Consider the following 18,167-nt stretch of genomic DNA (forward strand, 5'->3'; position numbering starts at 1 on the left):
GTGTATAGAGTATGGTATGGTCTGGTCGGTCTGTTTGGCATCGTTCGGTTCGGTACAGATCGGTTTGGTTTGGTAACCATGATCGCTGGATCTTCCAGTGTGTTTTGGCCCAGTTGCTTGTCTGTTGTTTCGAGTGCGGGGTTAATCGCACAAACATAATGGTAATGGTAATAATCATGTCTACTGCTCCAAATCAGCTGATTGCCTCCGTCCGATAATGATGAGTAAGCGCTTTCCCGGCACCGGGTTTTCTTCCCCAATCTCTCCGAGCTTTACAAATCGTTCCATTTCATACAATTCTCAGTAGATAACTGTCAGGTTAGAAACAAATTACAAATACACAAGGACTGGCGGAAAAACATTTGAAAACTAAAATTAATTTGAAAAAGTCATTTTTGAATTACCAAAATCCAATCACCATGCCGCCACACCTCTCAATCCGCTCAAGCCGCTCTGAACAAGCCCAGACCCTCAAGATCATGGGCGACCTTTGTCGTCGGCGATCCCATGCGGGCGATGTGGTTTCCGACGAAGAGGAGGATCCCCGCCGTCGAGGTATCTTACGGAACACCAGCTGCCGGCAGCACCGGGAGCGTCTTCGCTCCACTCGCCAGACCCACATCCTCCAGGGCTTGACCGTTCTGGCAGCGGCCATCATCGTCCTGGCCCTGTTGCTCTTTCTGGCCCTGGAGATGGCCCAGGAATCGGTGGAATCCGACCCAGTGCAGGTGGTAGGGAAGCAGCCGCCGCAGCAGAAGAAGAGCTTCTGGACCGATGTCCTCGGATTTTTGGGTATTAAGCAGCAGCAGCTTGGGGGCCAAAGTAGCTTGGGAAAAGTCTCTTGCAGTCTAAAGGCTCTGGATATGGAGCGGATCTTCCGCCAGGTGGGCCGGCACGTGCTCAACCAGGAGCAGGCCCTGGCCCGGATGGAGAGGGCTCTGTCCGAGAAAAAAGGCTTCCGTTCGGTAGCCCTGGTGGGTCCCCCGGGCGTGGGCAAGACCTTGACCACCACGGTCCTGCGACAGGAGTTCCCCTGGCCGGCTAACGCCCATGCCTACTCGTGGAGCACCGAGATGGCGGACGAGGTGGGCAAGTTTCGGATGCTGCGCCAGTTCGTCGACGGACTCTCCGACTGCGGTGCCAACCTCCTGATCATCGATAACCTGTCCACTTGCGATCACAGCCTGGTGCCCATTTTCAACCGGCTGATCCTGGAGCGCGAGGGCGACTTGAGCAAGCGGCCGTGGGACAATCAAACGGTCCTGGTGGTTTATGTTATCAATGTGAAGCCTGATCAGTACTGGGAGCAGTATGAGCTCCTGCAGCAGCTCGAATCGGACACGACCATTGTCAGTTTCCGGTTCTTTTCCACTGACGATGTGCTCGATTGTCTGGATCGGGAGCTAAAGGTTCAGAAGCTCTTCATGAGCCCCAAAAGGCAGGCATTGATTGTCGAGGATGCGATATCCAATGTTTTCGAAAGGGGCTGCAAGGACATGAGGCTGCAGATCCTTCGAAACGGAGTGCCCGATCCTTAAAATGTTTTCCCAAGTATTATGTTACTATGTTCGTATATATTTTGCAAAATCAGTAATTAGTAAAAAAAAAAGGAATATAAATGAGCCATTATTATAGACTTCTAAAAGGATAGCTTCGAAATCTGGTAGTTCAGAACTTAATCAATATTTTAGGACACTTTTTTTCTTGTTAAGTTTTTTTTGTGAAATATTTGCCTCCACGAAAATGCAATGCAGATAATTATTTAAGTGCGAGACATGCACAAGATGCATAAATAAAAGTACTGCACCCATTTATCAAAAAAAAATCTCGAGGAAAAAAATTCAATAAAAAAAGCAAAGCAAACAAGAACCAAATTGCATTTGTGTAAAGCATGCTTTGTGTTAGCAAGTAGAGTTATTTGCGAGTAGGATTTCTAGGCCATCAAATGAACTCGTTGGTTAAATAAATAGACAAAGAAGAGTATATTATTAAAGGTTTATTAAGGAAACGGTAGATAATGGTAGATAGACAGGGGACTACTTTTAAAGGTGATTCATATTATGAACGACATATATTAGTATTTAGTAGGGCATTGAATATTCTGCTTGCAATCTTAATCTATGCTGATGCAATGCAAAACGCACACGTTTTCGGCGCAGTGCGTTTTGCGTTTGCATCCAACAGATACTCGTGTTTTTTCCTTTTTTCTTTTTTTTTTTTTGTGAGTACGGTAGCAAAAGCCAACAACCGCATCGAGGACAAGTAATGCCGCTGCAATCGCAGAAAATACAAAAAATACAGAAAAAAACAACTAAAACGCTAAACGAAACGCAGCCAGCGGCTTTTGTAGTTCATGAACGGCCAGCGAACTCGGCGCTCAACGTTATTATCAAATAAAATTCGACTTCTCGACGGCTTGTGGCAGGCAGAAGGAGGGGCAGCAGGGGACAGGTGGCAAGTGGCAGGGGATGGGAGGTAGGGAGGGGCACCTGTAATTTTTTTTTGCCACTGCAATTGCCTGGTCACGTAAGCAGCAATTTCAAACCGAGTGGCTCGAGTTGACGTTGCAAGTTACACAAGTCTACGTTTGATTTAGTTTTTTTGGCAATGCGGAAGATTTTTGTTGGGGATCCGGGATTTGGATAGATTTCGAAATGGTTAGGGAAAATATATATATATATATATACTCGTATAACATTCAACATTCACCTTTATTTTCTATTCTATTCCATGATCGATTGCCCCAGTCTTCGAGGCAACTCGATATGGTCACAAGCTAGACATGCGAAAGCGCTCAAAGTGCACAGAATGAATCGCAAATCAAATAAATTAAAGAAATGCAACAAGCCGACATTGTTAGCCTTCGACTGTGAGCTTGAGCTGGCTCTGGTATCGAAGTTGCAACCGAGTTGCATGAGGAGACAAAATAAATTAAAGAAACGCCGACATCGAAGACAGAGCCGTCGACTGGAATCGAAAATGGGATTGGGTCTCTGCCTGGGCACTTGCAAAAAAATTAATATAAATAATTTCCAATATTTTATGTTTAAGAGTTAGTAACTGCTTCTTAAGACTACTTCATAGATAGATAGTTTATCTAATTTATTTATTTTGCAACCAGTTTCTTTCTTGAAATACTAGATATATTTTTGCCAAGTGTGTGGGATACAAACGATGGAAAACAGGACGTCGACGGCGACAACATGAAACGCCAATCGCCAATTGGCAATTCCATAGCAAACACAACTGACCGGGCCAGGAGGGAACGGGCCAAAAACAGGCCTCCACTCGACTCGGCTCAGACCGTGGTAAGTGGAGTGAAGCAAAGTGGCTAGGCTATCATAGAGAAACGTTCTCCACTGGGCTGGGAACAAAATGAATCGGAGAAGGGAAAGTTGCTGCCTCAACCTGACAGCAACGCATCCGTATCCATGAGATACTCTAGCTATTTAGTCGCACAAAATGTTTCTAATCTGTGCCGTTGCTGACGTAGCCGATAAATACGAGAACGAGTGATATCCCACTCTTACAATTCAGGTCCCCAATATCCAATACCCAGTCCCCAACCCATTTCCATTGCCATTCTCATTCTCATCACATCTCAGAGTCAGTACTCCATCTCCAGCTCCGTCTCCGTTCGTGTTGGCTAGATTAAATTTCAATTAACACCGTAGATACACTCGTACGCGTACAACACGCACAACATCAGCAAAATAGCAAAGGCACCAACCAGCATCCACTGGAGCCGGCGTATCAGTTTTTCAATTAGATTTCGCATTAATTAAACGAATACATCGAAGCGGAAGACGTTCCTTCGCGTTCGCTCTGCTCCGCTTGGTTCTTTCAACAAAAATACAGAAAATAGCGATGCCAAAATGATGAGATGAGGCAGGAAAACATCTGGAATCTAAATTAGTTACATGTCTTCCTGAGCTTTTTCCTGGCTTTTCCTGCAAGAAGCAAAAGGAAACCTTACTCAAAGAAAATTAAACTGTAGTTCTGCTTTAATTAAAGGAAGCTATATCAATAAATAGCTTAATAACCTAAAAAAAATTTTTATAAATTAAAAAATTATCCTTATCTGGTTCATGTCACAGAGAATGTATTTTAATTTTTTTCGTGAAATTGTAACTTTAAAAATCCGTCGATAAAATGACAAAAACGAGGAGCCTCCGTGCGGACATTGTCATTGAGGCATAAAAGCCCGGAAAAACGAAAAATGGGAAGTTCTGTTGCTGGTCGGGTTGTCATAAGAAGGACAGAAAAAAAACCCGAAAATCATTAAATTAACATGACAAATGACAAAGAGCTGATAAGGCATCCATGCAAGCATGCATGCACGCCATTCACAACGACATCGTCCTCCTGGATGTGGGTGGTTTTTTTTTTTGGGGGCGATTTCGACGTCCTCGAATGGCAGTCAACACAATAATAAATCCGTAAATATAATGGCCAAGGATACTTTGGTAATTGGGCAAGCTTATGCTTAACGGCGCTTTAATTTATGCCATGTACCCCACGGCGTTGTCCATCCGCTCTGCACCACCGCTCCAACGACGGAGCCCAACCATCTCACCACCGAAAAAAAAGAACCAGAAGACCCACCCACCCACTGACGGACCCTGGGCCGACCATTAACCGCTCGCCAAGTACACGGGTCTAGCTATAAAATGTCGCGGCCGCCGTCACTTGTTTACGATTACGACTGTTTTCTATGTGCAGGCCAACAGTGAAGTCTGAATAAGTGAGACTCTTTTTAATTGGATCGTACTACTTTTGATTTTTTACACATGTCCCTCTATTCAAGAACTTTTTTTAAAGCTCCTGTTAATTATTAAATATTTGTTCATTTTAGTTATGTTCCTCTGTAGTTACAAGTGTTACGTGTGTTAGCTATGGTGTGCAGGCTTAGCTACGTGTATGCGCTAAAAATTTAACACGAGTATGTATAAAATTCACAAAAAAAGCCATACAACAATGGGCTCTGTTAAGTTTTAAGTTAAAAACTTCAAAGAAATTATTAAAATAAAATATAAAAACTAAATATATCATTTATTTTAAATTTAGAACACGAAGCTGAATAAGTTATGATTTTTGTTTCATAAAAATAATAATAAAACCCAAATTGAAAATATTTCCTGCTTCTTTTCCTTCCATTCTTGAAAATCTTTCAAATTTATAAGCATCTCCTTCAAGAAACAAGCCCTCTCTATATAAATTTTATCATTTTCCATAAACTTTCACCACCCACTGTCGCTGTCCTCTGGGGAGGAGTTACTAATGAAAATGGGGAAAGCGGAAACGGAAGTTGATACACATTTTGTTGTTTTGGTGTTTGGTGGGCACTCGTCTTTTTATACCCTTGCAGAGGGTATTATAATTTTGTCCAAAAGTGTGCAACGCAGTGAAGGAGACATCTCCGACCCTATAAAGTATATATATTCTTGATCAGGATCACCTCCTGAGTTGATATGAGCATGTCCGTCTGTCCGTCTGTCCGTCTGTCCGTCTGTCCGTCTGTCCGTCTGTCCGTCTGTCCGTCTGTCTGTTTCTACGCAAACTAGTCTCTCAGTTTTAAAGCTATCGACTTGAAACTTTGCACACACCCTTCTTTCCTTTGCACGCAGTATATAAGTCGGAACGGCCCGGATCGGCCGACTATATCCTATAGCTGCCATATAACTGATAGATCGGAAATGGTATAACTTTGGTGTTTTTAGAGTTAGAGGGCTAAAAATTGACATGAGAGCTATTTTTGGCAAAATAATATGACATGCCAAATTTCATATGGATCGGCCGACTATATCTTATAGCTGCCATATAACTGAACGATCGGAAATGACCCAACTTTCGTGTTTTTGAAGATAGAAAGCTAGAACTTGGTACACATTCTATTTTTGGTCAGTTAATCCGACCTACAAAATTTCATTAGGATCGGCCGACTATATCCTATAGCTGCCATATAACTGAACGATCGGAAATGGTATTTGGTAGAAATATCAACTTTTGTATTTTTGAAGATAGAAGCTTGGGACTTTTTTTCGATTTTTTATTGTAATTGATTGGTTTTATTATGATGTAATCATAAGGATTGGCCAACTATATCCGATGTTTGCAATATATATCCGGTTTTAGCTGCAAGGGTATATCAACTTCGGCTCCGCCCGAAGTTAGCTTTGCTTTCTTGTTATTACAATATTTGCCGGCGTAGTTGCCGCTGCGCTTTTTATGATTGCTTTGCATATCGTAAAATTAAATGAACGAAAAATGTTTACGTATTTCGGACTCTTTATTACGCTGTTACCTATTTTTTTCTCATTTTTTTTGGGCCATGGCGCGCATTCTATTATCGCATACCGGATTTTTGCCGCTAATTTAAATAAAATGGCAAAAACGAGATGGCAGAGAGGAGTAAAAGTTAAGCTGAAAAGTGGAAAGCTGGCGGCCCACGCCCACGCCCATGCCATTGGAATCAATTAAAAGTCACCATCATCCCAGATGAGAGCCCATTAACCCATCCAGCTGTGTCCTGGCGCGTCAATCCCAGGGCCCAGGACATTGTTAACTTTGAGTGGCGGCAATTAACCAAGAGACGATTGCTTTATTACCTCGTCTCGGGCTCCTCAGCTCGTCTCTGCACAGAATCCTGCATCCTTGGCCGGGAATAGATACTTTGTTAGTGCGCTTAGTAGTTTCGTGTTCATACATAAATTATGTTAATACCATCAAACGAGAGTAACTAGCAATAAAAATACCAAATAAAGCCGGGCACACAGTATGCCGTGCACTTGGCGGACACCGTCAGGTGGAAAAGGATGAGGCAGGCGGCAGGAGGCAGGAGAAAGGACAGCCAAATGGGCAAACGCACCGCTTTATGGGGTCGTTAAAAGGTCCAGGGACATAAAATCCATGGAGGAAATTAAGTTCTGCACGGCGGACAAAGTGAATTTCTGATCGACACTTGAAACTGAAATCGTTCAAGGACTTTGTAACCTACTAATATCCTGATGCCTGTCAGCACCAGACCCGATTTTTTCCTTTTTTTTTTATTTATACATATATAATTTAAAGGCAGATTGTGGCACGTAAAGAAATTGTTAAACATTTTAGTGAGATATTTATTTTTAAAAAGAAAACATGTATTAATTATTTTGTTTTGCACCTTTGGTGGGCTAATCCTTAGATTTTAATTTAATTATTCATTTATGTTGAATTTTTTTATGTGTAATTTTTTTTTTGTATTTTTCAATTGCGAATTATGTTGCCTGGGGCAGGGGATCCATGATTGATATCCTTGTTAGCTGGCAGCAGGTTAAAGCTGGGGAAATTTTACTTTACTACATTTAAATGGCTTTCCTTTTAAAAAATTCGCCTTTTTCCACAGCTCAGTCGTTTTTCTTACTTTTTCCTTTTTTCTTTTTTTTTTTTTGCTTAACTCTTCGGCAATACCTTCATCAATCATTTCTCGCGAAAGCAAACACTGTCAGGCCCTGGATCCTGGGTTTCTGGGTTCGGGGTTCTGGGCTCTGAGTTTCGGGGTCCTGTATCCTGAGTCGCTGTTCCTGGTTCCTTTGGGTCTCGGTTAGCGCCTGCAGTGGATTAGGCAACAAAAACATTAACAACAGCAACAACTACAACAACAATAATAAGGACAACAAGGACATCGGCGACAGGCGCGACAGTCGACGTCATCCTATCCCTTCCGGGTTAACAAATGAATTTCGCGCGTTTGCCCCTTGTGACTTGAAAAGATTCCGAACGCACTGAGAAACTGAAAACGGATTGAACAAGAATCCTTGAATCCTTAAAAAAAAAGAAGGGAAAAAAAGAGTAAGGATAAGAGGAAAAAAAAAGAGTGCGGGTAAAAGGGATAACCAATGACTTTTAGCCCACGTGTGCTGCGACGACGACCCTCCATCTGGCCCACTCTCCACCATCGAGTTCATTTTGGCCGGCGAACTGTGAAAAGGCAGCCAAGCACGAAAATAATAACAAATTCCTGCACAAAAGCAAAGTGAACTGAAGTAAAGTGAAATGTTTTTTTATGTAATGAGCGTAATAATCAGAGAAACATGCGAAAGGATCTCCCACGATTTTGTTGATTGATTCCTAGCAAAACAACCGAATAAAAAAAAGCACACACAATCTTATTAAATCCGAACAGCACCCGAATATCAAAGAAAAAATTCAACCAATAGACAATAATAATAAGGGCAGGAAGCCATTGAAGACGGGTTGTTTAGACTCTGAATGATGGATGGGTTAGGCAAACACTTTTTTACTTCAATTAGGGCGCCATTATTTATTAAATTTTATCTATATTTTATTAACTTTAATACAAGGGAAGAGTAAATCTATAGCCCTAATCCTTTGGCCCCTAAAAGGCACTCGTGTGCTGCTGCGCCACCGATAAATAAGAATAATGTGTGGCAACCAGTTAGAGGAAGCCTCCATAATGACCATGAAAGAACAGTTTATGGTTAAATAAAGGCAAAGCGGCAAAACTCCACATTTTCTAGGCTCAGTCACCAGGACCTGCCATGCCAGGCCACCAGGCCGCCAGTCTACCAGGCTTCACATCCTTTCTGCTTTCCTTTCCCAAAACCCAGCCCAGCTCCCACAGCAGGAGACTCTCCTTCTCGGCTCGGTTATGCAAAGTAATGCAAAATTGCGACGGCGGCCAGCGTCAGCAGCGATTCAAATGCAAGTGGTCCACTTACACACACCATGGGGACAGTGTCTTTAAAAAATGTATATTTTAACGACACTAAATATTGTTAGAAATACATAATATAAGTCTATTTATAAAACATAACTTTTAAGGACAAAAATATTACTTTCATTTTGAGTACCTTACTTTTGTATTAGAATCAAGTTTATTATATTTGTTTATAATATTTATTTTTAAAAATCTATAAATTTTTTTAAACCTATTCACTATCTGTAAATCCTTCTGTATACCACTGTTACAACTCGTTTTTTCCAGCTGTGCTCTTGGCTAAAATGCACGGTTCTGTGTTTGTGTGCGCCTGGGCCATGGCTTTTTTTTATTGGCCCAGCTTGATAACGCATATTTTTGGCTTATTTTGCAGCTTACTGCTGCGGCAGCAATTTTGCCAAACTCACTGCGAGTGTGTGTTGGCCTTTACATGTTCTTTTTCTAGGCATGCCCACATATCTGGTAGGGAATATGGTTTTTAAGATTCCCGGTTGACTTATTGGTAACATGCCTTCAAACTTAAATACTAAACATTAGTTAAGTAGGTAAAATACTACCGACTTTATACTTGAATACTACTATTTTAATTTATAAATTTATAAAGTATTCATAGAGTCTTCTATACCCCACCATTCGGCTTTTCACACAATCATTTTTTGTCGCTGCGGTTTGCCCTTCGCTGCCCGTCTGCCGATAATCACGCTATTGCCCCATCAGCCGGAAATGGGCGCGCCGCCATCTTGTGTCTGCGTTGATAGGGATGTGTGTTGGGAGAGTGCATGTGTGTGTGAGTGGATGTGGTTGTGTGAGCCTGGCGAAATATGCGTGCAAGTGGCATAAAGTGGCAGCCGGGCGGGCCATCTCTTGGATCTATGCAGCGTGCACGGACGGGGTTGCCAATCTGCTGCCAAAGTGCACAGCGTATATTGGATTTGCCAATCATAAACTGAAGCCAACTGCATAATCTATGCAGCAATGCAGTCACACAGACACACACTGCCAGCAAAAATGGGGGCGCGGAAGTATGGAAAGTGGATTGAACAATTTTCGAAAATATTCCGAAGCGCAAAAAAAAAAAAATAAAATAAAAATAAAAAGCGTCTTTAACAACTTTGTGGGGTAAGTTTCGAAAACTATATCTTATAATAAATATTAAAATTTATGGCGGCTAGTAAACAGTGAGTCGGATATTTTACAAACTGAAATGCCAACTCAATCTTGCATATCTCCATAACATTTTAGCCGAATGCTTTTATTTCGCTCTTACCATGGCCCAAAATAATAACAATAACTATCTCTCATATCTGCTTAACAGCCAATGTAGTTAAAAAAGCAAATGTTTTTCACAATTGCCACTGCCATTGTCATGACGGTTATATTCCTTGCAGTTGTTGTTTTTTAGAAAATACTCTAAAACGAGGTCTATTGAAATACAAAGAATTACAAGAAAGAAAAACAAAGTATTGACAGAAATGTACTTAATATTCAATAAGGCTTCAAGATTGAAGTTTTTTTTTCTTCGTCTAATTTCTGGAGTATCCTGGCAGAGTATTTTATAATTCTTTCTAAAGAAGTATCCTTACTTTTTGCTCTTGACTTTGCTGCTTGTTTGTGGAATTGTTTTACATTATTTTCTTCCCTTTTTTGCACAGACAGTGCCATGCCGCTTGCCAAAAACAATTCCCACTGAATTTTTACAGCCGAAATAATTTTTAATTTACATAAATGCCGGTCGCTGGTCTCAATGTATCTGTATGCAACTCAGTTTGCTTTTTCATATTTTTTTGTCAGCTTTTTTTGCCGTCTGCACTCAGAAAATACATAGAAAACGAGTCCGGAAAGCAGTTGCAAGCGTCTTCCGCTCGATCTGCCCTTCGTTCTTTTTTTACGAATCAAATGTGGGTGATGCACTACAAGAAAAGGTTACTAATTTACTAATACTATAAAAACAAATATTATTTGGGAAAAAAAAACATGTAAAACAAGTTTGTTGCCTTAACCATTTAATTTAAACTAAATCTTAAATAAATTTGTTTCAAGTACAATCTTTCTCTGAATTTGGCAACAACAAATTTGCAACGCATAATTCTGGCCCGTACTCTTATGGACAGAAAAAGAAAAGGGAAAAACTTGGAGTTGGCGATGTGTTTATGAGGGTGTTAGCCATGGCCAGGATGCACGGCCAGAAGAAGAATTTAGTGAATGAGGACATTGTAGTTTCCTCTCTTCTCGAGACACCATGTCCTTGTCAAGGGGTCGGACATTTATCGATTTGCTGGACAGGGATTATTTGTGCTGTCTGTAGTTATCTCTGGCTCCTTCTCACCGAAAATTATCAACATCGCTCATACGCCGTGTGGCCGGAGCAAAGGAAATGCATGAAAATTGTCACTTATATTCGTGGTAATTGTTGTTGCTGCTGTTGTCCGAAATGATAAATGACTCTGGCTCTCGGCTCTGGGCAATGGGCCCTCTATTCACAACATTTGTCGACCGCCCTGGAAATCGCCCAACGTCTACATAAATGTATATCTATTAGCATTTATCTTGGTCTCGGGACCGGACAAGTTTTCGCCTGACTCAAGAATTAATCATGTGGCAATTATGCTGTGGCAACAGTTCTTCCTCCCCATCACCATTCATTTGCAGACATATATATAAATTATATATCACTGTGGGAGGCAGTACACAAGAAGGCGAACAGCAATCCTTAGCGTGCGCATAAAAACATACATATAGGTAAAAACATATAAAGCCGCAATATTAAAAACTCTCTTGGTGCTTCTGATCTTAATGATTCATACATCAATCGAAAGGTAATTCTCTATTCGGATAATTTTTGTCAGGGCATTTGCCAATAGTAGGCTATCAGAAAAATTGTGGGTTTTCCTCCATTCCCCACTTTGGCTCTTTCCGATGGCCATAGCTCTGACACTTTCAAACCGATCAGGAAACAAAGTAACATTCAGTAATCAGCGAACCCAGAAGCGACTTTCCTCATTCAAAACATTGGTTAAATATCGTTTTCAAAATTTTCGAATTTTTTCCAAGGGGCTCCCCTATAAAATTGTCGGTTTTCCTAATTTCAGTACTTTTGCCCCTTCCGATGGCCATAGCTCTGCTAATTTGTATCCGATCAGAAAACAAAGTACCATTCAGTAATCAGCGAACCCAGAAGCGACTTTCCTCATTCAAAACATTGGTTAAATATCGTTTTCAAAGTTTTCGAATTTTTCCAAGGGGCTCACCTATAAAATGGTGGGTTTTTCTCATTTCTCCACTTTTGCCCCTTCTGATGCCCATAGCTCTGCCAATTTATATCCGATCAGGAAACAAAGTACCATTCAGTAATCAGCGAACCCAGAAGCGACTTTCCTCATTCAAAACATTGCTTAAATATCGTTTTCAAAATTTTCGAATTTTTTCCAAGGGGCTCCCCTATAAAATTGTGGGTTTTCCTAATTTCAGTACTTTTGCCCCTTCCGATGGCCATAGCTCTGCCAATTTGTATCCGATCAGGAAACAAAGTACCATTCAGTAATCAGCGAACCCAGAAGCGACTTTCCTCATTCAAAACATTGGTTAAATATCGATTTCAAAATTTTCGAATTTTTTCCAAGGGGCTCCCCTATAAAATTGTGGGTTTTCCTAATTTTAGTACTTTTGCCCCTTCCGTTAACCATAGCCCTGCCAATTTGTATCCGATCAGGAAACAAAGTACCATTCAGTAATCAGCGAACCCAGAGGCGACTTTCCTCATTCAAAACATTGGTTAAATATCGATTTCAAAATTTTTTTTGAATTTTTTCCAAGGGGCTCCCTTATAAAATTGTGCGTTTTTCTCATTTCTCCACTTTTGCCCCTTCTGATGCCCATAGCTCTGCCAATTTGTATCCGATCAGGAAACAAAGTACCATTCAGAAATCAGCGAACCCAGAAGCGACTTTCCTCATTCAAAACATTGGTTAAATATCGTTTTCAAAGTTTTCGAATTTTTCCAAGGGGCTCACCTATAAAATGGTGGGTTTTCCTAATTTCAGTACTTTTGCCCCTTCCGATGGCCATAGCTCTGCCAATTTATATCCGATCAGGAAACAAAGTACCATTCAGTAATCAGCGAATCCAGAAGCGTTTCCTCATTTAAAATATTGCTTAAATATCAACAATTTTATAGGGGAGCCCCTTGAAAAAAATTCGAAAATTTTGAAAACGATATTTAAGCAATTTTTTGAACAAGGAAAATCGATTCTGGGTTTGCTGATTAAAAAATGGTGCCTTATTTCCTGATCGGATACAAATATGCAGCGCCATCGATCGATGGCCATCGGAAGGAGGAAAAGTGGCAAAACTGGGGAAACCCACAATTTTGTAGGAGTACGTTGTAAGAAAAACTAAAAAAATAACACCGACTTGTGCTATATTAAAATATTTAGAGAATAGAGATCGCTCTACGATTTTAAATATAGCCTTTATATGTCAGGCTTCACTTTCTGAACACCAAACGGACCATTAACACCGTTTTTCTTGTCAAAATTTTTCATTATAACAAAATTACCCATAGTCGTGGCTGATTTCAAAAGGCAGACGCCCAAAATTGAATCCCAAAATGTCCTTTGTTCGATATCCGCAATTCTTCGTGCGCATATCCTCTCGAGATGGTAGGCGAAAGGTAATGAAAGTATTTGAAAATCCTCTATACATCAACGAGATTCTCTCGGCTGGTAAGTTATACATTTTACATATTATTAAAACTAAAACTATAATAAATACATCCAGCTGGGAAATTTGGAATCGTTGGTAGTTATTTAATTAGTGCCGAGGATAATGCAGTTATTGCCGATGTGGACACTCTACTCTATTTCATTCGAAAGGGTCATACTATTATTGTGGCCGATAACTCTGAGACCATCGATCACATAACTCTCGAGGAAATAGGGGAGAGTCACACCGACGATGAAAATCATGCTTCAACTGGCCTGGAGGAGGCCAAGAAGGAACTATTTTGCCAAATCAAGAGATTCTCAGCCCAGTTTGTGAATGTGGTGAGTGCCTTCACCGATTTCGTCATGGAACTGAGCAAGATGGAGGACCCAAAATCAGCCGCTTTTCAGGCAGGACTCTTAAACATGGGGAACTAGTTTGGCCTTGATATGGGATCAGCCCTATTTGGAAAACTTAACTCATAAATTATTTTTGGCATAAAAACAAATCATTTTGGAATAAATTTTTAACAGCATCTTTAAGAAAAATTAAACTATAGAATTTATATATATTTTTTTTAAAACATTAACTTTTAGGCTCCCTTCCGAACTGAAGTCAAACTGGAGGCATCTGCGGGGCCTACAAACACAGAGGGTCGGAAAAGATACTTCTTGCACAGCCGTTGCTGTTCTCCTCCTATGTTATCCTCATCTTCGCTAGACGCGTCCTTACCTTCCATGACAACAGGCAACCTTAGGGAATCGGGGTTCAATTGGGTAATACAAGTAAAGCCATTGTGGGCCAACTTATAGCTGGCCACCGCATTGGCGAAAGCAACGGCAGCGGCGAGATGCCTCTGCCGGATAAAGGTGGCATAGATGAAGGCGGCTGTGAAGCAGTCACTGTCCCCCACCCGGTCCAGAATCCTTTTCGGCTTTATGGCGGGTAGCTCAAAGTAATCTCCATCGGTGTTCATGCATCCTGCGCCCAGACTGCTCCAAGGCACCACGAAACAAGGACGACGCACGTTAATACTACGCGGCATTCGAAGGCAATTGTTTAGGCTCTTGCACGATTCATGGGGCGTGGTCCAGCCCTGCTGCTCACACACGTACTTGGTGACCAGGACGTAGTCGCACATTGAAATCAAATCGACCATGTCTGAGAAGTCCTTGTAGATCTGCAGGGATACCATAACGCGGTCCCTTTTTTCGCGTCCATTGTTGTATTTCAGGACTAGGTTGATCATGTCGCAAGTGTCCCGAGGATTGCGACCTTCGAAGTTCACCCAGCCATACTGGTCCAGATCCAACATTTGAAAATCCTTAGCATTCACATAGGCGAAGGGCTTATCGCAGTAGGAAATGGTGACGCGTTTGTTTATGCTCTCCTGCCAAGCAAAATTATTCATTAATTAATATCATAAAGTCTGTATTTGTTGTTACCTGTATAATAGTTGAGAAAGGTGGTGGTTCGTCGGTGAAGTGACAGTTATCTATGCCTATGCCCGCCTTTTCCAAATCATCGAGGACCATGCGATAGGTGGGCAGGCGGGACAGGACCCCAAAGAAGTCCACATTGGCGCCCATTAATCGGAGCACAGTGGCGACATTGCTAGAGCGCCCGCTACGATGGAAGGTACCAGCCCTGAGGCGAAAGGCCTCCGTGTCGGTGTCCCACTTATCCACTGTAGCCACATAGTCCACCTCCGTGCAACCCACACAGAGTACGGTCCGCACAGAGCTCAGGGCACACCATTTGCTCATTTTTCCAGATTATTTCGGGATTGGATTTTACGCAGATTTTTTCCTAATTTTGTGTAGTTGCCAAAAGTTTCTAAAATTACTGATTTTACTTTATTGTCACATTAGTTTTTGTATTTTAATGGAATTAAATTAAACAGATACATTTGGCGATTAAAAATAAAAGAAAAAATTTAACAAAAATGGAGAAATCCAAGGAATATGGAAGCAAACTAAGCTGGGCAGCCGGAAAGAAGCTAGTTCTGTGCGTCGGAGCCACCTGCATGGACTATATACTCTTCACCGACTCCTTTCCCAAACTAAACGAAATTATAAAAGCTAAGAAGGGGTACTGGCAACGTGGTGGCTGTGCCTCAAATAATTGCACCATTCTGCGGATACTCGGCGTCAAGTGCGAGTTCTTTGGAATGCTCAGCACCTTGGATCTGTATCAAGTCCTGGTGGACGACATGGAATCCCGCGGTATAATCATCAAAAACTGCCCATCCTGCAAAATGGATCCGGACTTCTCTACAGTATTTTTCTCCAAAAAACTAAAAACCCGGAATATCATAGCTTACAACAACAAGGCCTTTCCCAATGTCACCATTGAGGACTTCCGGAAACTGGACTTGAGCAAGTACGGCTGGATACACCTGCATTGTATTCACTTTGAAAGTACCATGGCCATGGTCAAGGACGTGGTGGCTTACAACGAGGCCAATCCGACCGAGAAGATCACAATCTCGCTGACCATGGACGAGCCCCTGAGCGCGATGTGGCCCCTGCTGGACTATTGCGATTACGCCTTCTTCTCCAAGCGACTGTCCCCGTACAGCGGCTGGGATAGCCCCAAGGAGGCCTGTATCCACATCGACGAACAGCTGCGCATGCGCTGGGGCCTTAACCTTCGTCGTCCCTACGTTATTGTCCTCTGGGGATCCTTGGGCGGCGGCGTTATGGACAAGTCCGGGAACTATACCCACTTTGCGCCTTATACGCCAATGAAAGTGGTGGACGCCCTGGGCGCTGGGGACTGCTTCGTGTCTGGCTTCATCTATGCCATGTACATCCGGGATCGCCCACTGCCGGTGGCCATGGACTTTGCCACCCGGGTTGCGGGCCACAAATGCACCCACACAGGCTTTGATCACATAGCCAATATTCTACTTCCTCCTGTTTTGTGAATTCTTTTTCGGTTAATAAAAGGTACATTTTTCCAAGGACTTGGGCCTGAGAATATATACATTTCGAATAAATGAAAAGCAAACATCCAGTTTCCTGCAAAAATATTGCTTCACAAAAAAGTAAATTCAACAAGAATCCATAAATTCTGGTATACAGCTATGGATGGCATATATGCAGATATATATAAAAGGAAAATAATTCGCAGGATAATAGCAGGGAAACAGGGAAGCAGGGAAGGAGGAAATTGCTGCTTTAACCTTAAACCGTTAAATCCGACCATTCATTACGTATGCGCACCGTTGGCCAAAGATAATAATTACCTTGCCAGACGCTCAACCAAAGTGAATCGGTAATAAATTATCGGATATACGAATATATCTACACCCTTTCTGCCCCACTCCACTGCCATGAAGCCAGCACACAGACTTTGTCACTTTGTGTGCCCATTTCCCAATCGATGGCCAAAAACGAAAGGACCTGCAATGTCATTACATTTTGGTTGCTGAAAAGGGTTTATGTGTACCTTTTGTCGGTTTGCTCTGACAATTTGAAATATTGCCAGATTATTTAAATAAATGACAATTGCTTTTGGCCACTAAATGGGTCAATACAAATGCCAGCATCGGGTCAGATCAGGTGGATGGAGACGGAGGGACAGGCCGGACCAGAAACCAATCCGATAAATTAAATCTACCCAAATGGATTATTATTCGCTTGTGCTGGCACAGATTATGCAAATGTGCTTCAAGCCAAATTCATAATTAGAAACGGCAGAAAAAATGGCATATACCGGGGGGCCCGGCCAGGGAGGTTTGTGGAATTTGAATGAAAATCAATAAAGCCGCTGATTTTTGAAATTTGTTATCGCACAGCTTAGTGCACGGAAAAATGGGTCTTTGACGGGCCTCTGAAGGCAAAAAAATAATAATAATACCCCAAAATAATTCATAAATATTCAAATGAAAAGCCTCCTCCCCCCCGATGCCAAAGTCAAATCGAATTAAGTATAAATTTATACATAAAATCCAAGGCTTTGGACCAAGGAGCGCCAAGTGGTCAAAACGGGCAACTGGCCGCCGTCAACTTCACTTTTGCCGCTTGATTGAAACTCATTTATCATCATAAATTAGGAGGAGTGGGGTTGCAGGCAGGATGCTGGATGTCTGAGAGCTGGGGGAGTAGGCGGGACAGCTGAGATTCATCATACCACCGCTGTGGACTGTAATCTGGCTCAGATTGAAAATTAATGAGGTCATCAGGCGACTCTGCCTCCTGCATACCCAAATAGAAATGCCAACAAAATTGTAAGCAGTCTTTTTTTTTATAAAAGTATATATATATTTTTTTTATGTGCTTTTTTACTGTCACTTTTTTGGTTGGCTTTTGTTGCTATTTAGAAATTTACTTTGCATGAGGACTTCCAAGTCCTCCACCCTCGAGCTGGGCTTCTTCATCCCCGAAAACGCTAATGAGTCACTTTTTAAGTCACTGAAGATGTCAAAACTTCTGCCACTTCTGGGCTTGACAATTAAATGTATTTTGCATTAATGAAAGCCTAAATTTGTGGTCACTTGAGAATGTTTAAACTTTAAAGGAAATTCAAAGTATATTTTTATTAAGAAATTCACATTCTTTTGATTCCATTTATTTACCTTAAATATAGAATTTCATTTTAGCAAAATAAAAGGTCGTCGGACTAATTTATTCATAAGCCTCTGATTGTGTATTGACACTCGAGAAGGACCTGAGACCTGATCCGCGCCAGGAGGAGCCTTTTTGTGCAGCTTCCGGTTTATTGGGCAATTACGCAAGCAGTG

At 41.6% G+C, this 18,167-nt stretch overlaps 4 protein-coding genes across 4 annotated transcripts; 3 read left to right on the forward strand and 1 right to left on the reverse strand.

Annotated features, from left to right (window-relative positions):
* Positions 1-301: 301 nt before the first annotated feature.
* Positions 302-1,622, forward strand: LOC108120681 (uncharacterized). Its single transcript, XM_017234425.3, has one exon. It carries the CDS (start codon positions 420-422, stop codon positions 1,536-1,538), a length of 1,119 nt encoding a protein of 372 aa, XP_017089914.2. The 5' UTR covers positions 302-419; the 3' UTR covers positions 1,539-1,622.
* An 11,583-nt stretch (positions 1,623-13,205) lies between these two features.
* Positions 13,206-13,992, forward strand: LOC108120874 (uncharacterized). The gene is made up of 2 exons (XM_017234717.3): positions 13,206-13,440; positions 13,496-13,992. Exons 1-2 carry the CDS (start codon positions 13,326-13,328, stop codon positions 13,855-13,857), a joined length of 477 nt encoding a protein of 158 aa, XP_017090206.2. The 5' UTR covers positions 13,206-13,325; the 3' UTR covers positions 13,858-13,992.
* Positions 13,305-15,253, reverse strand: LOC108120872 (ketohexokinase). Its single transcript, XM_017234715.3, has 2 exons — positions 14,866-15,253; positions 13,305-14,810 (listed from the first exon to the last, which is right to left on the reverse strand). Exons 1-2 carry the CDS (start codon positions 15,184-15,186, stop codon positions 14,013-14,015), a joined length of 1,119 nt encoding a protein of 372 aa, XP_017090204.2. The 5' UTR covers positions 15,187-15,253; the 3' UTR covers positions 13,305-14,012.
* A 112-nt stretch (positions 15,254-15,365) lies between these two features.
* Positions 15,366-16,388, forward strand: LOC108120873 (ketohexokinase). The gene has a single exon (XM_017234716.3). It carries the CDS (start codon positions 15,366-15,368, stop codon positions 16,347-16,349), a length of 984 nt encoding a protein of 327 aa, XP_017090205.2. The 3' UTR covers positions 16,350-16,388.
* Positions 16,389-18,167: the final 1,779 nt, after the last annotated feature.

Source organism: Drosophila bipectinata, chromosome 3L (genome assembly GCF_030179905.1).
Source record: "Drosophila bipectinata strain 14024-0381.07 chromosome 3L, DbipHiC1v2, whole genome shotgun sequence".
NCBI classification, from domain to species: domain Eukaryota; kingdom Metazoa; phylum Arthropoda; class Insecta; order Diptera; family Drosophilidae; genus Drosophila; species Drosophila bipectinata.